Raw genomic sequence first — 17,594 nt, forward strand, 5'->3', positions numbered from 1 at the left:
TCCCCTTTTATTTCATATTGACTTTAACTCACTGTAATACTCTCAATCAAATTAAAATCTTAAGAAAAGAACGACACAGGGGGAAAGAAGTCTGTCGAAGCACCGCTGGGCAGAGAGGCATGGAGGCCATTGGGAAGGTTTAGCTTAGGATGAGAGGAAAGTCAGAAGTGACGTGACAGAAGTTTATAAAATTTTTGTGTGGCACGGAGAAAGCGGATGAAGTTTTTCTCCCTCCTAACTCTAGAATTTGTGGACATCCAATGCTGAAAGCTGGAAGATGCAGGACAGATAAAATCATGCCGCGCAGTTTTAAAACTGCGGAACTCACTGCCACTGCGGAACTCCCCCTTCTCAGTTTGAAATACGGCACCATATTTGTATAAATTAACTATCCCAAAATACAGATGTGCCTTCTTCACACTGGCCAGACTGGACGAGATGCCCTCTGCCGTACTTGGGGGCAGATACCAAAAGATTCCAACTGAGAAATGACTCTGTCCCTGTGGAGATGGCAGTCTGAAAACAGTGGCTCACGCTCTCCTGTCCTGCCCCCTTTATAAAGATCTGAGGAATGAGATCATCACCCCACTCCTACTCACCATCCCAAGCCGCCCATCTGAGGCCACGTTGTTCTTTCTGTTATCAGATCAAAATGATCAGACAACAGCAAAGGATGCTAGGTTTATCGAGGGTGCAATGAGTTTAAGGGCCACTATCTGAACGATAATCTTGGTCATCTGATTCCCCTTTTTACCCATTGCTGTCTTTTTATTTGTATATATTGCTTGTTTTATGTTGCCATGGGCGTTGGCTAATGCAATTACAGTTTATCTTTATACTCATGGTGGCAGAGTCATCCTGGCTAGTAGCCATCAAAAACCCACTCCTCCTCCATGAATTTGTTGTGGCCGTTCCTGCCCCTTGTGGGAGGGAGTTCCACAGAGTCTTAACTATGCCTTGTGTTAAGAAGTGCTTTCTTTTATTCATCCCAAAGTCCGCAAGCAAGACCAGGACTCTTCCCGCTTGCAATTCCCAGCTGCCGGAAGAAGAGCAGAGCCATTGTGGAAGTGGAATGTCTTTTAGCCCCTTCCATGGCATGGCTCTCTCGACACCTGTCAGCTGTAGTGATCAGGTGGGATTGCTATGAGGAATTATAACAAATATGGAGCAAGCCATTTGTGACAGCAATGAAAGCATTGCGTTGACTGGGTTTGAGCCATTTTGATATGATTTCTGATCAGTCCACACCTCTGCATCTCTGTCCTATTTCTCTGCCTGACAGGCACATATCAGCATTCTAAACACAGGCCAGTTGCTTCATCAGGCATCCTGGGCCATAAAAATGATAGTTAGCTTTGATGTAACTTTCCTTGGTTATGTTAAGCTTTAGATAGATCTTAAGAGCCAGGAAGAGAGTTCACAAGGAGATGGTAAATACTCTTTCCTTGCCATCCTTCCATCCTCTCTTTTTTATTGCTGTTTATGACCTCCGCAATTTCCTAAAAGCATTGCTTCCTCTTTTATTTACTCTCAGATTGTGTATGCATGCTCAGAGTAGTCTTTGTAGTTAAAAGAATTTCTTCTGATCTGACTTTGTCCCCACGTGGGGGTTTTGAAATGCTCAGACGAAGTCTGATTGGTTCTTACGAACACTGTGTAAAAAGTTCATAGAATCATAGAATCATAGAGTTGGAATAGACCACAAGGGCCATCGAGTCCAACCCCCTGCCAAGCAGGAAACACCATCAGAGCACTCCTGACATATGGTTGTCAAGCCTCTGCTTAAAGACCTCCAAAGTAGGAGACTCCACCACACTCCTTGGCAGCAAATTCCACTGTCAAACAGCTCTTACTGTCAGGAAGTTCTTCCTAATGTTTAGGTGGAATCTTCTTTCTTGTAGTTTGGCTCCATTGCTCCGTGTCCGCTTCTCTGGAGCAGCAGAAAACAACCTTTCTCCCTCCTCTATGTGACATCCTTTTATATATTGGAACATGGCTATCATATCACCCCTTAACCTCCTCTTCTCCAGGCTAAACATGCCCAGCTCCCTTAGCCGTTCCTCATAAGGCATCGTTTCCAGGCCTTTGACCATTTTGGTTGCCCTCCTCTGGACACGTTCCAGTTTGTCAGTGTCCTTCTTGAACTGTGGTGCCCAGAACTGGACACAGTACTCCAGGTGAGGTCTGACCAGAGCAGAATACAGTGGCACTATTACTTCCCTTGATCTAGATGCTATACTCCTATTGATGCTTTTGTGTTCTTTTGTGAATAAAAGTTCTTTTGTGAATAAAACGACCTGGGCCGGAGGGTGGACAGGAATTATTATTATACGCACTCCTCCCAGAGTCTTGCTGGCTCAAGCCTCTGTGTGTTATTAATCAGAGTCTAACCCTTCCTTTGCTTTGGGAATGCCTCAGTAAGCTACTGGGCGTCTTACACAGAAGCAGCCTTAGGACCTCAAGCCCAGACCTTTAACTGGACAGGTTCCTACAGGACTCAACAATTTGGTTTCTAATTGGCTTAAGAGACCAGTTCCTTTATAAGGGTGCGTGGACTCACTCTGCGCAGTGGTGAGCCGCCCGTCGGCAGGGGTGTTCCGGGGGGCAGAGCAGGCTTTGCTCAGCTGTTGCTGCACCAGTGCTGGGCTCACGCGGCTGAAATCAGGGCTGGAGATTCCTGCGCCTTCGTCGATCCCGTAAATCTCAAACAGGTCACTGGGGCTGAGGCAGACCTGGAAATAAAGACATGCCCCCCAGATGAGTGAGCCACAAGGAGATCCCAAGGAGACTAGGGTTGCCAGTTCTTCAAATGCCTCGTTCAGCCTGGACACTGAGGTCCAGCTCCGAGGGCCTTCTGCCGGCTCCCTCGCTGCAAGAAGCCAAGTTACAGGGAACCAGGCAGAGGGCCTTCTCGGTGGTGGCACCCACCCTGTGGAACGTCCTCCCACCAGATGTCAAAGAGAACAACTACTACCAAACTTTTAGAAGACATCTGAAGGCAGCCCTGTTTAGGGAAGCTTTTAATGTTTAATAGGTTATTGTATTTTAGTGTTCTGTTGGAAGCCACCCAGAGTAGCTGGGGAAACCCAGCCAGATGGGTGGGGTATAAATAATAAAATTATTGTTATTGTTGTTGATGTTGTTGTTGTTGTTGTTGTTGTTGTTGTTGTTGTTGTTGTTGTTGTTGTTGTTGTTATAAATGGCCCCTATCACCATGTCTTTTGCATCCATTTGATCTGTAGCCATTGGAACCAGGTGATTCCTGTTATGTGTTCCATGGTCTGTTTGCCTGAGCTTGAGTCTGGACTATAGATTCTGGGCTCCTGTGTTCTGATTCGATACATGATGTCCAAATCACAGTGCACTTCAGGATTTGGGCCTCTGCCATTGGCCCTTGAACTCTGAGTTGTGATTCGCAGCTTGGAAGTTTAGATAGCCAATCACATTGGGAGTGGGAGTGGCCCAGGCTTTCAGAAATGTATATAAGCAGTTGCTTTCCCCCTGTTTCCCAGTTATGTAGTTCAATAAAGGTTCTTGCTGTTATCGCTGTGCCTTGCCTGGTGGGACCCATCTACACTTCAATTCTAGAACCATAGAATTGGTTGGAAGGGACTCAAGGGGTCATCCAGCCCAGCCCCCCGCAATGCAGGAATTCTGTGACGCTTGTCACGGCAAAGAGGTTCCCTTGCTGATTTCTACAGGTCAGCTGGCCTTGAATGGCATAGGAGCAGGCCCGACCAGCTTTTTCCCCCCTGGTCAGATGGCAATCCTAAAGACAGACACACAAAAGCACACAGACCCCTCTCTGCTGCCTGACAAAAACCCAGCTACAATCAGAGTCCTGTTCTCCGTTTCTTGTCTAAGCGCTGACGAAACACATGGAGTGGGAAAAGAACTTCATCATCTGCCTCTGGGCTCTGCCCTTCACGAGAAAACCACCTGTTCCCAACATCACCTGATGCACGGAGGGCAAGGCAACATCCCTCTCCTCTTCCACACCATGTGGAAATTAATTCGGTTTTTATTTAAAAGCCTTTTTGTGCCAGCTTTCATCACGTCAGACGTTCACGAGACTTTTAAGTCAAATTCTCCTTTCCCTTGTGGAACATGAAGAGAAGGAGGGAGCCCTGGACCAGGGATGGGAAACTAACGAGCAACATGATCATGGTTGCTATCTAGCAGATCCATAGGTGCCAACTCCCTGGGTGCCCGGGCACCCACACAATTCCCCATGAAGGGGCCAGGCACCCATAAATTTTGTTGCCAGGGCCATGCACGTTGCATGGCATCCACGGCTCTGGGCACCCATGGTTGCAGGGCCAAACTGGCACTCCTGAGCAGCTCCTACCCTTGAACCACCAAGAGGTCCCTCTCTTTAGATGTTTGTGATGGGACAGAAAACGCTCCTCACCGTATCCCAGAAATTCGCGTCCTTGTCTCCCGTTCCAGGCAGACTTCGCCTTCGCCGGGCCACGTTCTTCTCCGTTCGGTTTGCAAGGTGGTCCATTTCATCGCCATGGTGGTGGTCAGTGTCATTGCCGTGGTGATGGTCGTCGTGACCCTCGTGGTCACCATGATCATGAGGGTGATCGTGCGTGGCGCCCTCGTGCGCGTGGTCGTGGTGGCTGCCAAGTGCGTGGTCGTCGTGAGGGTGCTCGTGCCCAGGTTCCCCATGGCTGTGTCCTGCGTGGGACGCCTCAGGACCCACTTTGAGCTGCTCCATCAGCCTGGTCAAGCCTGTTGCAAACACAGAAGAGGCCCTGATCTTACCAGATGCCCTCAGCATCACTGCCAGGTGGATTTACCACCAACCCAACTCCTTGAGCTCTTTGAACGCTCTCTATCAATGACTTACGGAGCTGGTGGCAGCAGCAGCCGCAGCCAGGGACTTTAAGGTTCATAGCCCTCAGCTGTGATCCTAACCCCCCGCTTACCTGGGAATAAGGCCCACTGAATTCAACAGGACTTATTTCTCGGTGGACATGTATTAGAGAGACTGCACTGTTAATTTCTCACTAGCACTCTCACAGAGTCCCCAGCTGAGCTTTTGACATTTGTCTGTTGCATTTTGTAGCTACGCCACACCCGGGTGTATTTCCAAAGATGGATTGTAACTCACTCTACGTGGGGCTGCCCTTGAGACTGACCCAGAAACTCCAGCAGGTGCAGAATGCTGCAACGAGACTCCTTACGAGGTCCTCTCTGCGGGATCACATTCACCCGGTGCTATACCAGCTGCACTGGCTCCCAGTGGAGTACAGGATCAGGTTCAAGGTGCTGGTTTTGACCTATACAGCCCTATACAGTCTAGGACCCTCGTACCTACGGGACCGCCTCTCCTGGTATGTCCCACGGAGGACCTTACGGTCTTCAAATAAAAACATCTTGGAGGTCCGGGACCACAGAGAGGTTAGGCTGGCCTCAACCAGAGCCAGGGCTTTTTCAGTCGTGGCCCCAATCTGGTGGAACGCTCTGTCACAAGAGACCAGGGCCCTGCGGGACTTGACATCTTTCCGCAGGGCCTGCAAGACAGAGCTTGCACTTCATGCACCACAGAGCCTAGGACTTGCTGATCAGAAGGTCGGCGGTTCGAATCCCCGTGGCGGGGTGAGCTCCCGTTGCTCGGTCCCTGCTCCTGCCAACCTAGCAGTTCGAAAGCACCTCAAAGTGCAAGTAGATAAATAGGTACCACTCCGGCGGGAAGGTAAATGCCGTTTCCGTGCACTGCTCTGTTTCGCCAGAAGCGGCTTAGTCATGCTGGCCACATGACCCGGAAGCTGTACACCGGCTTCCTCGGCCAATAAACTGAGATGAGCGCCACAACCCCAGAGTCGGCCATGACTGGACCTAATGGTCAGGGGTCCCTTTACCTTTACCTAAATTTACTTCTAATGGTTTGTATAATAAACACTATCGAATTCAAAAAACAAACAAAAAAACCCAGTGGGATGAAACTACCTGCCAAGGTGAGGTTGTGGGTCTTGTTGCCATAGAGCCCAAAGATGTACTCCACAAAGTAGTGCTCGGGGGGGAGGGCATGGAAGCAGCCCCCCGCCAGGGCATGGTAGGCAACAGCTGCCAGCACCCGCCCAGCTGGCTCCGGGGCTACTTGCTTGGAGATCCGTGCACTGCTCTCCAGGATCTGGTCCACTCCTGCGCAGTGCTGGGAAGGAGAGGAGAGCAGGTCAGGCGACAGGCTGAGTCTCTGAGGCTGCTCAGCCCAGCAATTTATTTCACAGGATCCTAGAATTTTAGAGCTACAAGGGACCCCCCCAGGGGGCATCTAGTCCAACCCGCTGCAAAGCAGGAATCACAGCTACGTATTTGTGCTTTATTTTGTAAGCCACCCTGACAGCCATGGCTGCAGAATGTCTAGCGATGTACTTAATTTAATGGCGAGACAGAGGAATAACAGAGGGTGGCAGGGGAGGAGAGAAGGACGTGAAAAGGGAATGGAAGTGTGGGAATTTAGCGATGGGAGCAGTAAGAAAAGCCTGTGTGTCTTGAGGCTTTTCTGTCTTAGCAATGAGGACTAGAAAGTTGGCCTTGTCGTATTTAACTAGCTTTTAACTGCTCCCACCTAGAACTTTATCAAGTTCGGTCTTCCTCCTCTTCCTTGCCATCAAAGGCCTGATGATTAACAGTAGAGAAGATTAGAGTTGCCAGCTCTCCCCTCCTTAATTATAGTGTGACAGACAGATTTCCAATAGGTAGAATGTTACCCCATCAGGAAAAGACAGGAAAAGCTTTCGCTGTCTAATTTCCATGCCACCGTGCGGCTCTCACAAGCACAGTTGGCAAGGAGGCAATGGCAGGGCAAGGGGAATGCTAGCATTTTAATTACGGTTTTCCTTTAACGGGCATCACCATTTATCAGGAAATTTGTCTTGGCAGCATCTCTCAAAAACATGGAGTTTGACCTGGCCAGGTGAGAGTTGTAATCCAAAACACCTGAAACTCAACAACGTGGGGAAAACTGGTCTGCACATTAAGCTACATGTTAATTATAAACTTATTAAAATCTTAGTGTATAGAGAAATGTTTTGCTCTGTATCACAACCCTAGAACTCATGGACATCCCGTGAAATGGAATATTGTCAGATTCAGGGCAGACGAAAGGAAGGCCTTTGTCCCACTGCACCCAGTTAACCTGTGGAACTCCCTGCCACAGTAGGCAGGGATGTCCACCAATCTAGGTGGCTTTGCAAGAGGGTCAGACAAATTCATGGAGGAGGAGGGCTATCGGTGGCTCCTAGCCAGCATGGCTCTACGACGCCTCCACAGTTGAGAGGCAGCAATGCTTCTGAATCCCAGTCCCTGGAGGGGAGAGTTGCTCTAGTGTACGAATTCTGCTTGCTGGTTGGCCACTGTGAGAACAGAAGGCTGGGCTGGACGGGCTGTTGTTGGCCTAACACAGCAGGCTCCTCCTTATGCTCTTAATTGGGATGGGAGTAGATCCTGCCAGCAGATCCTTTCCCAGGTGTTACCTCTCTTAGGGCCCTCGTATTTATGGGACTGCCTCTCCTGGTCTGCCCCGCAGAGGACCTTAAGGTCTATGAATAACCATAGTTTAGAGGTCCCAAGGAAGTCAGACTATCCTCCACCAGAGCCAGGGCCTTCTCAGTGATGGCTCCGACCTGGTGGAATGCTCTGTCCCAGAAGACCAGGGCCCTGCAGGATTTCACCTCCTTCTGTCGGGCCTGTAAGACAGAGCTATTCCGCCTGGCCTTTAATTTGAATTCAGCCTGATCTTTTATTTCCCTTCTCTTCCCTCCCCTTTTATGAAGATCACCCGCTCTGAGACCCCACAGCTAATTCTCCCCTGGCCTCCTCGCTGGCCCAAGTAGGACCAATTCAGCCAGCTAGCCCTGGGGATTATCTAATCTATTTTTAATTTTTGAATGCTATTGTTATTCATGTTTTTATACTGTATTTTATGCTGCTTTTATAATTGTTTTAAATTTGTTGTTAGCCGCCCTGAGCCCGGATTTTGAACCGGGAAGGGCGGGGTAGAAATAAATTTTGTTTTTTAAAAAAAGATATTTATTAAAGTTTCAAATTTTTAACAAACAAAAAGAAAAAACAAACATAAAAATATTAAAAACACATATATTTCACAACTTATTTTCTTGTAACTTATTTCCCCGACCTCCTCGTACCTCCCCTTCTTGTATACCCAGTTTGAGTTGTTTATACAGCAAATCCTTATCTCAACATCTTAAATTGTTGTAGCTTTAAATTCTTACTTACAAAAAGAAAGTCATTTCATCATAATTACAGCTTGAAACCCCTTAAATTCAATCCAACATCATTCAACATTCCTGGTAGAAATAAATTTTGTTGTTGTTGTTACCTCACTTCTTTCATTCTCCTGGATGTTTCTCTGAACGGACCCCATCAGCTCGGCCACCTTCTCTCGATCAGGCCCAGCAGGAGGATTCCCCTCTAAGAATTCGCTCTGCAAAGTGCGGACCTTGGCCACCCAGTCTCCGTCCGCCACAGCCTGGCAAGCTGCCGTGGGGTCAGAGAGGTAGTAGACCAGGCCAGCAGAGAACGGCAACAGCTCCGAGGATGTGAGGTTGGCATCCCTGGGAGTTTTTCCCTTTGTGAGTGTAAAAATATCCGAAGCAGAGAGACACTGGAAGGGGGAAGGAGAGAGAGAGAGAGAGAGAGAGAGAGAGAGAGAGAGAGAGAGGAGGGGGACAATTTGTTATTTTTGCACAGATTTTTATGGTTTTCATTATTTGAATTTTTATTATTTCAGTCCCAGACCAGTTCCAGCCCACATACAATATCAAGGAAATCATAAAACACGATAGGGATACATTTGAATTTGCAATTAGCTGTAACAGGGACAATACAGCCATAGCAACAGTTAAAAATATATAAATTAAAACTTAAGTCTCTAACATATAACCTAAAATTATCATTTAAAACCTTAATTATTATGAGAGCACAGCTTGTTCCCTAAGTTTTATGGCAATCACACAGAATTTGGCTACCCTTAACGCGATCTCAGGAGCCCTGTCCTCTACCAGGGATTTTAGGCATTGAAGTTCGGATTCATTTGGAGATTTGGTTTTCATTATTGTGTTTTTTAAAAATAAACCCTATGGTGTTTGTTCGTTTTTCCTTTGCAAGCTGCCCAAATGATTCTGTTGATGGGTAGACACATTTAATAATAAATAAACGACATCTGACGCCGAGTGCTGTGTAGCTCCGAAGCTTGCACACGCTGACGTGAAAAAAAAAGAACTTTTTGAAAGTAAAGCGGCCTCGAAGCTTTGTGGCTCCTCTGAAACTTCTGGAGGGCACCTGGTTAGGGAAGGCTGGATCAAGCCAAAGATCCACTGCACCTAGCATTCTGTTTCCTGCAGGTATCAGCTGGATCAGGGCCTCTGAGATGCTGGGGACAGAAGATTAATAAAAGTGTTATCAGCACCAGATAAGAGGTGAATGACTCATGTAGGATTTGAACCCAGCTCTGACTAGGCCGCTCAGCCTGCAACTAGATGGGTCTGGATAGCAAGGGCTGAGACAAACCATGGAGTCCTTGGCTTTTGCCCTGGTGCTGATAAAGTTTTGCTGAGCTGTTTGCAAAGCCTGGAAAGGTAGATGGAAAGGTAGTTTAGGAAGGTAGTTTAGGAAGGTAGACCTGGAAAGGTAGTTTAGGAAGTTGCCAGTTGTTTGAAACTATTCTAACAGGTCTGGTTGGGGCCAGATGACATGAAACCCAGCCAGATGGGTGGGGTATAAATAATAATAATATAATACTAATTTATTATTTGTACCCCGCCCATCTGGCTGGGTTTCACCAGCCACTCTGGGCGGTTTCCACAAAGACCAAAAATACACTAATATGTCATACATTAAAAACTTCCCTGAACAGGGCTGCCTTAAGATGTCTTCTGAATGTCAGGTAGTTGTTTATCTCTTTCATAGGCGCCGACTCCATGGGGCCTGAGGGGGCTCGAGCCCCCTCAAAAAAAATTTTGGGGGGGCTCAGCCCCCCCAATAATCTCGGGCGCCCTTCCAGCAGAGCGCCGCCGTCGTCCCCCGCCTCCTCCCCACCTGCTCCCTCGCCAGCCAGCCAGCCAGCCGCGCGCCCTAGTCGGAGAGCCCCGGCCGTCCCCCGCGAGATTAGGGAATCCCCGGGGGCGGGGGCTCCTGCCTCGCTGCTTCGCAGCACCACCGCCACTGCCAAGGCACTGCCGGGGGGAATTTCCTTCCTCCTGGCGGTTTCAGCCCCCGCGAGAACAGGGGAATCCCTACCGGCCACACCTCCCAGCCAGCCCTCTCTTCTCCGGCTAGCCCCACGTTTCCCGCATATCAGCTGTTCCGGAGCTGATTAATAGGTGCAGCACGCTCTCCCCTATTCGCTCACGAGGAGGCGGCGCCACTTTATTTGCATATTCATGAGTTTATTTATTATTCATGAGCTTTCCCGGGCCCCCCCAATATTTTTTATAAGTCCGCGTCCCTGATCTCTTTTGACATCTGATGGGAGGACGTTCCACAGGGCGGGCGCCACCACCGAGAAGGCCCTCTGCCTGGTTCTCTGTAGCTTTGCTTCTCGCAATGAGGAGCACGATGGGGGTGGAGACGCTCCTTCAGGTATACTGGATTGAGGCCATTTAGGGCTTTAAAGGTCAGCACCAACACTTTGAATTGTGCTCGGAAATATACTGGGAGCCAATGTAGGTCAATGTAGGTCTAATCATATTATTATGATTATTATTATTAGAGGCAGAGGCACACCCTTGCCTCTTTTTAATTCAGGACAAGAAAAATCCAGACCCAGAAAACTCTGATCCCAAATGCCAGTGAAGTAGAGGTGGATCCCACGAGGCAAGGCACAATGATAACAGCAAGAACCTTTGTTGAACGACATAACTGGGAAACAGGGGCAAAGCAACTGCTTATATACATTTCTGAAAGCCTGGGCCACTCCCACTCCCAATGTGATTGGCTATGTAAACTTCCAAGCTGCGAATCACGACTAAGAGTTCAAGGGCCAATGGCAGAGGCCCAAATCCTGAAATGTTCTGCGATTGGACATATCGGATCAGAACACAGGAACTCAGAATCCTTAGTCCAGACCATGGGTAGGCAAACTAAGGCCCGGGGGCCGGATCCGGCCCAATCGCCTTCTAAATCCCGTCTGTGAACGGTCCAGGAATCAGAGTATTTTTACATGAGTAGAATGTGTCCTTTTATTTGAAATACTACTACTACTACTACTAAAAATTATTTATACCCCGCCCTCCCCAGCCAAGACCAGGCTCAGGGCGGCTAACACCAAATATAAAAACAATTGATAGAGATACAGCTTAAAAAACAAGATTAAAATACAACATGAAAACATTAAAATGCATCTCTGGGTTATTTGTGGGGCCTGCCTGTTGTTTTTACACAAGTATAATGTGTGCTTTTATTTAAAATGCATTTTTGGGTTATTTGTGGGGCATAGGAATTTGTTCATTTATTATTTTTTTCCCAAATATAGTCCGGCCCACCACAAGGTCTGAGAGACAGTGGACCGGCCCTCTGCTGAAAAAGTTTGCTTATCCCTGGTCGACTTAAGCTCAGGCAAACACAGACCACTGAATACATAACACCAAACCTCCACGGCCTTACGGGATACAGTGGTACCTCGGGTTAAGTACTTAATTCGTTCCGGAGGTCCGTTCTTAACCTGAAACTGTTCTTAACCTGAAGCACCACTTTAGCTAATGGGGCCTCCTGCTGCCGCCGCGCCACCGGAGCCCGATTTCTGTTCTCACCCTGAAGCAAAGTTCTTAACCTGAATCACTATTTCTGGGTTAGCGGAGTCTGTAACCTGAAGCGTATGTAACCTGAAGCGTATGTAACCCGAGGTACCACTGTATTTTCAGAAGAGGCTCAGCAGAATGTTTTTAGCAGGCTCCGAAAGGAACACAGCGAAGGCGCCTTTTCAATATCAATAGGCAGGGAGTTCCACAGTGTACAGGTGCTGTTTCATGAAAAGACCAGGTTCTTGCAAACGCGGAAGGGGCCCTATGTGGCAATCAGCCATTTTTTCCTGATTGAATCAGTCAAGTGGGTGCAGGAATGCAGGAATTCTGTCACTCTTGACACAGCAAAGAGGTTGCCTTGCTAATTTCTACAGGTCAGCTGGCCGTGAATGGCATAGGAGCAGGCCAGACCTGGTCAAATGGCAATGCTAAGATTGCCCTACAGCAGGCATCCCCAACCTGCAGCCCTCCAGATGTTTTGGCCTACAACACCCATGATCCCTAGCTAACAGGAGCAGTGGTCAGGGATAATAATAATAATAATAAATTTTTTTTATACCCCGCCCTCCCCAGCCAAGAGGATATATGACAACCATCTTCAAATATCTTAAGGGCTGTCCCATGGAAGATGGAGGAAGTTTGTTTCTCCTGCTCTAATAATAAATAATAATAAATTTTATTTATACCCCGCCCTTCCCAGCCAAGACCGGGCTCAGGGTAGCTAACACCAGGTATAAAAACATTTGATTAAAATACAACTTAAAAACAAGATTAAAGTACAACATTAAGACGCAGCCTCATTTCAGTAGAAACTCAAATCAAAAACTTTTGGGGGGATGAAAACGTCAAGTCTTCACCAAGGCCAACTATCCAGACTAGTCCTACGTGGGCCAGAAAAAAGTCAGGGAAGTCCCTAAATAGGAGTTCCATCACAGAAGGAGAAAGGAAAAAGGAAAGAGTGGAAGGGGATCAAGTTGATTCCAGGCCAAAGGCCAGGTGGAACAACTCTGTCTTACAGGCCCTATGGAAAGAAATCAGATCCTGCAGGGCCCTGGTCTCATGAGACAGAGCGTTCCACCAGGCCGGGGCCAGTGCTAAAAAGACCCTGGCTCTGGCTAATCTGACTTCCTTAGGGCCCGGGGCCACTAGGGTGTTGCTATTTATGGACCTTAAGGTCCTCCGTGGGGCGGACCGGGAGAGGCGGTCCTGTAGGTACAAGGGTCCTAGGCCGTGAAGAATGGGAATTGTAGTCTAAAACATCTGGAGGGTTGAAGGTTGGGGATGCCTGCCCTTAGGGGTTCTTGTTGCTTTTGATTATTACCCATCAAGAATTTCTTCTTGAAAGAGGTGGAATGTAGCCATGTTCCAAATAAATTCGACCTGTGCAGTTTTTCCGCCCCCCTGCAGTATCACTGCGCCGGCCAAAACTGCTATAGCTCTATCGTTCCAGGAATGGAATGCCTTCCTCCCTAAGGCAAGCGTGCCTCAATTTGTGCCAACGTGGGTGGCACCCCAGGGGAAGGTGTGCATGATCACACCTGGAGCCTGACATTCTCGCCTGTGTACTCCCGAGCGTGACGCTGGCAGAGAGTACAAAGAGTCATTCTCTCTGTGTCTCTCGCAACCTGGCACACGTTCAACTTACGTCTGGGTGCCGGCATGTCTCCTCTGCACTGTGAAATACGAGGCAGCAGGGGGAGAAAATACCTCTGTGCACAGTGCGGGGTTGAACTGTGGAACTCTCTGCCACAGGAGGCAGCGATGGTTGACAACTCAGGAGGGCTTAAAAAGAGGGGTAGACAAATTCACGGGAGAGAAGAGCTATCTATGACTACTACCATCGACCATAACATCCTTCTGGACCATCTTGAGGGGCTGGGAGCTGGGGGCACTGTCATACAGTGGTTCCGCTCCTTCCTCCTGGGCCGTGTTCAGAAAGTGGTGTTGGGGGATGAGTGTTCAGACCCCTGGGCTCTCACTTGTGGGGTGCCTCAGGGTTCTGTCCTCTCCCCCATGCTTTTCAACATCTACATGCAGCCGCTGGGAGAGATCATCAGGGGGTTTGGGCTGGGTGTCCATCAATATGCAGATGATACCCAGCTCTACCTCTCTTTCAAATCAGAACCAGTGAAGGCGGTGAAGGTCCTGTGTGAGTGTCTGGAGGCGGTTGGAGGATGGATGGCGGTTAACGGATTGAGGTTGAATCCTGACAAGACCAGAATGAGTCCAGAATGACTCCCAGGCTGCGCACCTGGTCCTTCAGGGGCACAGTTACCCCATTCAGGACCAGGGAGTCCTCCACACCAGCCCGCCCCCTGTCCCCCAAGAACAGTACTTGTCTTGTGCCCAAAGGTGGGGTTGTTGCTGGCACCTGTCTGTCTCGAGAGACAACGGAGTGTGTCTCCGGGGGTGTGACCTCCCTGGCAGTGTGTCTGGGAGTCCTGGGGTGCCCAGGTGACAGGACACGCCCCTCCCCAGCCTTGCTGACCCAAAGGAAAGCAGAACAAGACATTTGAGACCAGCTTGGGTGCAAGAGTTGGCGGAAGGAGGCATTCAAGGCACCATCCAACTGCCTTAGGGACTCCCCTCTGTATTTGTGGTTTGATTTGAAGGTTGCTGGGCTCTGGCTCCAGCTGAGCCTCCTGGAGGGTAACTAAGACAACCCAAACAGCTGAGGCCCTTTCATCCTTCCTTTGCAAAGGAACAGATCAAACGGGAAAGGAAGGGCCAGGGCATTTGAATGCTTTTGATGCGCAGGAGATGCAAAATAAATGCATTTAAAAAATGGGCACCACCCTAAACAGTTGCCTCCTCCTCCTTGATCCTGTTCCTAAACTAATCATCATAATAAAAATAAAAAAAATTCCTTCCTGTAGCACCTTAAAGACCAACTAAGACCAACACGGCTACCCATCATAATAAAGGCATTTTCACACAGCCTCTCGGGTTTACCTGAGGGCCCTACACGGTTTTTGCATTTGCTTGTAACAGGTAAAGAATTTCTGGTGAATGGAGGCTTGGGGTGGGAACAGAAGTGGGAAGAAGACAGAGCTGGTCATTGAGGGCAGGATACAAACAGAAGTTATGTGCAGAAACAAGATTTGGGCTCCACTTTTGAATATGGAGGTCTGGTTGGAAGAAACATAGACCCTATTGGGACAAAGCTTCTCCGAGACTTGATGTCTAATATAAAGGACTACCAAAAAAACCGGCAGAGAGGGACTGAGAGAGATTTGAGGGCCTCGGATGTGAGATCTCCAGGCTGATAGTTGATAGACTGAGGGACATTTTTGGGGGATCGAAACCGGGAAAGGGGGGGTGAGAGTTTTGGAATCCAAAGGGTGTATAATTATATGTTGTCTCTCCGTTATTTTGTTTTGTAATTTATATAAAAATTGGGAAATTTGTGGAAGGGAATTTGGGTCGACCTTAGAAAAGGGTGTAAAGAATGAGTATTGTTGTTTAAATTGAGGTTTATAAGTTAAAATTGGTTAATCAAGATGAATTAAGTATAATAATAATAAGGTAAAAGTTGGGGACAAGAACTTGCTGAGCTAACTATTGGAATTGGAATACAAGAAGGGGAGGTGTGGGGAAGTAAGGGAAAGATGTTAAGAAAATAAGGATCCGAAACTATACTTGTTATTTGTGTTGTGTTTGTTTGCGTTTTTGTGTTTGTTTAAAAATTTGTGAAACTTTAATAAAAATGTATATAAAAAAACAAACAAACAGAAGTTATGTGGAAGCCATAAGATCAAGTAAAACAATAGGAATACTTAACTGCCCAATCACATTGGTTCTGCCCCCCCAAAAAAAATCCTGTCCCCCAAAAGAATCCTGACAGAGGGGATACAATAGTCATCGTTAAATATCTGAAGGTCTGCCACATGAGAGATGGAGCAAGCTTGTTCTCTTTGAGAGCAGGATCTGAGCCAACAGACTCAAATGGCAAAAAATGAGATTACAACTAAACTTTAGGAAGAGCTTTCTGACGGTAAGAGCTGTCCAAAGCAGAACGCTATGGGGTCCACCAGAAGGTTGCGAAGGTTGGATGGCCATCTATCGTGGATGCTTTAGTTGAGATCCCTGCATTGCAGCGGGTTGGGCTAGATGACCCCGCAGGTTCCCAACTCTACAATTCTATGATTCTATTATCTCCGCTTCCCTGTTTTCAAAGGCTGGCTCTGTGAAAATCTGGATCCTGGGGGTTCGGACTTGGCCATTCTGGGGTCAAGCAATGCAATGGTGGTTGGTTTCTTAAGAAGAAACAGTCTCGGGTCTCCTTTCTGCTTGGAAGCTGTCACTTTCGATGGGCTAATGCCGTTTACTTCAACTCATGGATAGGAACAATCTGTGGCCATTCAAGGAAATGGACTTTGTGCATGATCAGAGACATGCTTGACGAGGATAGTAGCTGGGCCCAAAGTCTAATTTACCGTAAGTTCCAGAGATATCTGGGAAGAGAACCTGAAGGAAATCCATGCTTTCCTAGTCCCTACTTTTCTCTAGGCTTAACCTTCCCAGAGGGACGCGGGTGATGCTGTGGGTTAAACCACAGAGCCTAGGACTTGCTGATCAGAAGGTCAGCGGTTCGAATCCCCACGACGGGGTGAGCTCCCATTACTCGGTCCCTGCTCCTGCCAACCTAGCAGTTCAAGAGCATGCCAGTGCAAGTAGATAAATAGGTACAGCTCTGGCGGGAAGGTAAACGGCGTTTCCGTGCACTGTTCTGTTTCGCCAGAAGCGGCTTAGTCATGCTGGCCACATGACCCGGAAGCTGGACGCCGGCTCCCTCGGCCAATAAAGCAAGATGAGTGCCGCAACCCCAGAGTTGACCACAACTGGACCTAATGGTCAGGGGTCCTTTTACCTTTAGTGTGATGTAGTGGTTAAGAGCAGTAGATTCGTAATCTGGGGAACCGGCTTCGCGTCTCCGCTCCTCCACATGCAGCTGCTGGGTGACCTTGGGCTAGTTACACTTCTCTGAAGTCTCTCAGCCCCACTCACCTCAGAGTGTTTGTTGTGGGGGAGGAAGGGAAAGGAGAATGTTAGCCGCTTTGAGACTCCTTCGGGTAGTGATAAAGCGGGATATCAAATCCAAACTCTTCTTCTTTACCTTTTTAACCTTCCCAGGGTCAGTTCCTCTGCAAGAATCTCTAAGAAGCTCAACAGCCTCTCAGATGTTTTGGACTATTGCTTCCATCATGTTCTGGCTGTCGGTGATGAGAGTTGTAGCGCTAAACATCTGGGAGGTGCCAGGTTGGGCAGGGGGCAGGCTGGTTCATGCCCAAAAAAGGTGAAGCTCAACTTCTCCACTCTGCTGGCTGCGGTGGTGTCTGAGGTGAAACACAACCGCCAAGCCTTTTTTGCATGATGCAGCAAAGTGGCTCCAGCAGAAAAAGAAACAGAAGTCCTTTGCACTGACCACATCACAGGGTGAAAAGCTTCAAAGACGGAAGGAGCTCGGGAGAGCCTGACTGCTGGATCAGATGAAAGCTCATCCATTGTGCTGGGCCTGCGGGTAGCCAGAGTAACGCGGTCCAGGTCCGGTCCCGAATCCAAGGGTTCTGCGAGAAGTCAGTCCGACAGGGCCAAGGCAGGAAACCAGGCAAGGTCAGGCACAGGATCACAGGAAGGTTCTAGCAAACAGCAATGTTGCTCCCCAGTGGCGTAGCATGGGTTGTCAGCACCCGGGGCAAGGCAAGTAATTTGCGCCCCCTAACCCGTGGATTTGCGCCCCCTAACCCTAACCCCCAGATGTTGCGCCCGGTGCGCCCGGCCCCCCTGCACCCCCCACGCTACGCCACTGTTGCTCCCGCA

At 48.4% G+C, this 17,594-nt stretch overlaps 1 protein-coding gene across 2 annotated transcripts in view; it reads right to left on the reverse strand.

The window, feature by feature from the left end:
* Positions 1-17,594, reverse strand: part of SLC39A4 (solute carrier family 39 member 4) — a 71,233-nt gene that overhangs the window by 28,378 nt on the left and 25,261 nt on the right. For both annotated transcript variants that reach the window (XM_081204569.1, XM_081204568.1), the window contains 4 exons: positions 8,354-8,638; positions 5,959-6,163; positions 4,412-4,737; positions 2,561-2,732 (listed from right to left, as the gene is read on the reverse strand). In XM_081204569.1, coding sequence (XP_081060695.1) covers positions 2,561-2,732; positions 4,412-4,737; positions 5,959-6,163; positions 8,354-8,638 — 988 coding nt within the window. The remainder of the gene's footprint in view (positions 1-2,560; positions 2,733-4,411; positions 4,738-5,958; positions 6,164-8,353; positions 8,639-17,594) is intronic.

This window comes from Podarcis bocagei (assembly GCF_964188305.1).
Source record: "Podarcis bocagei genome assembly, chromosome: 8".
NCBI lineage: Eukaryota > Metazoa > Chordata > Lepidosauria > Squamata > Lacertidae > Podarcis > Podarcis bocagei.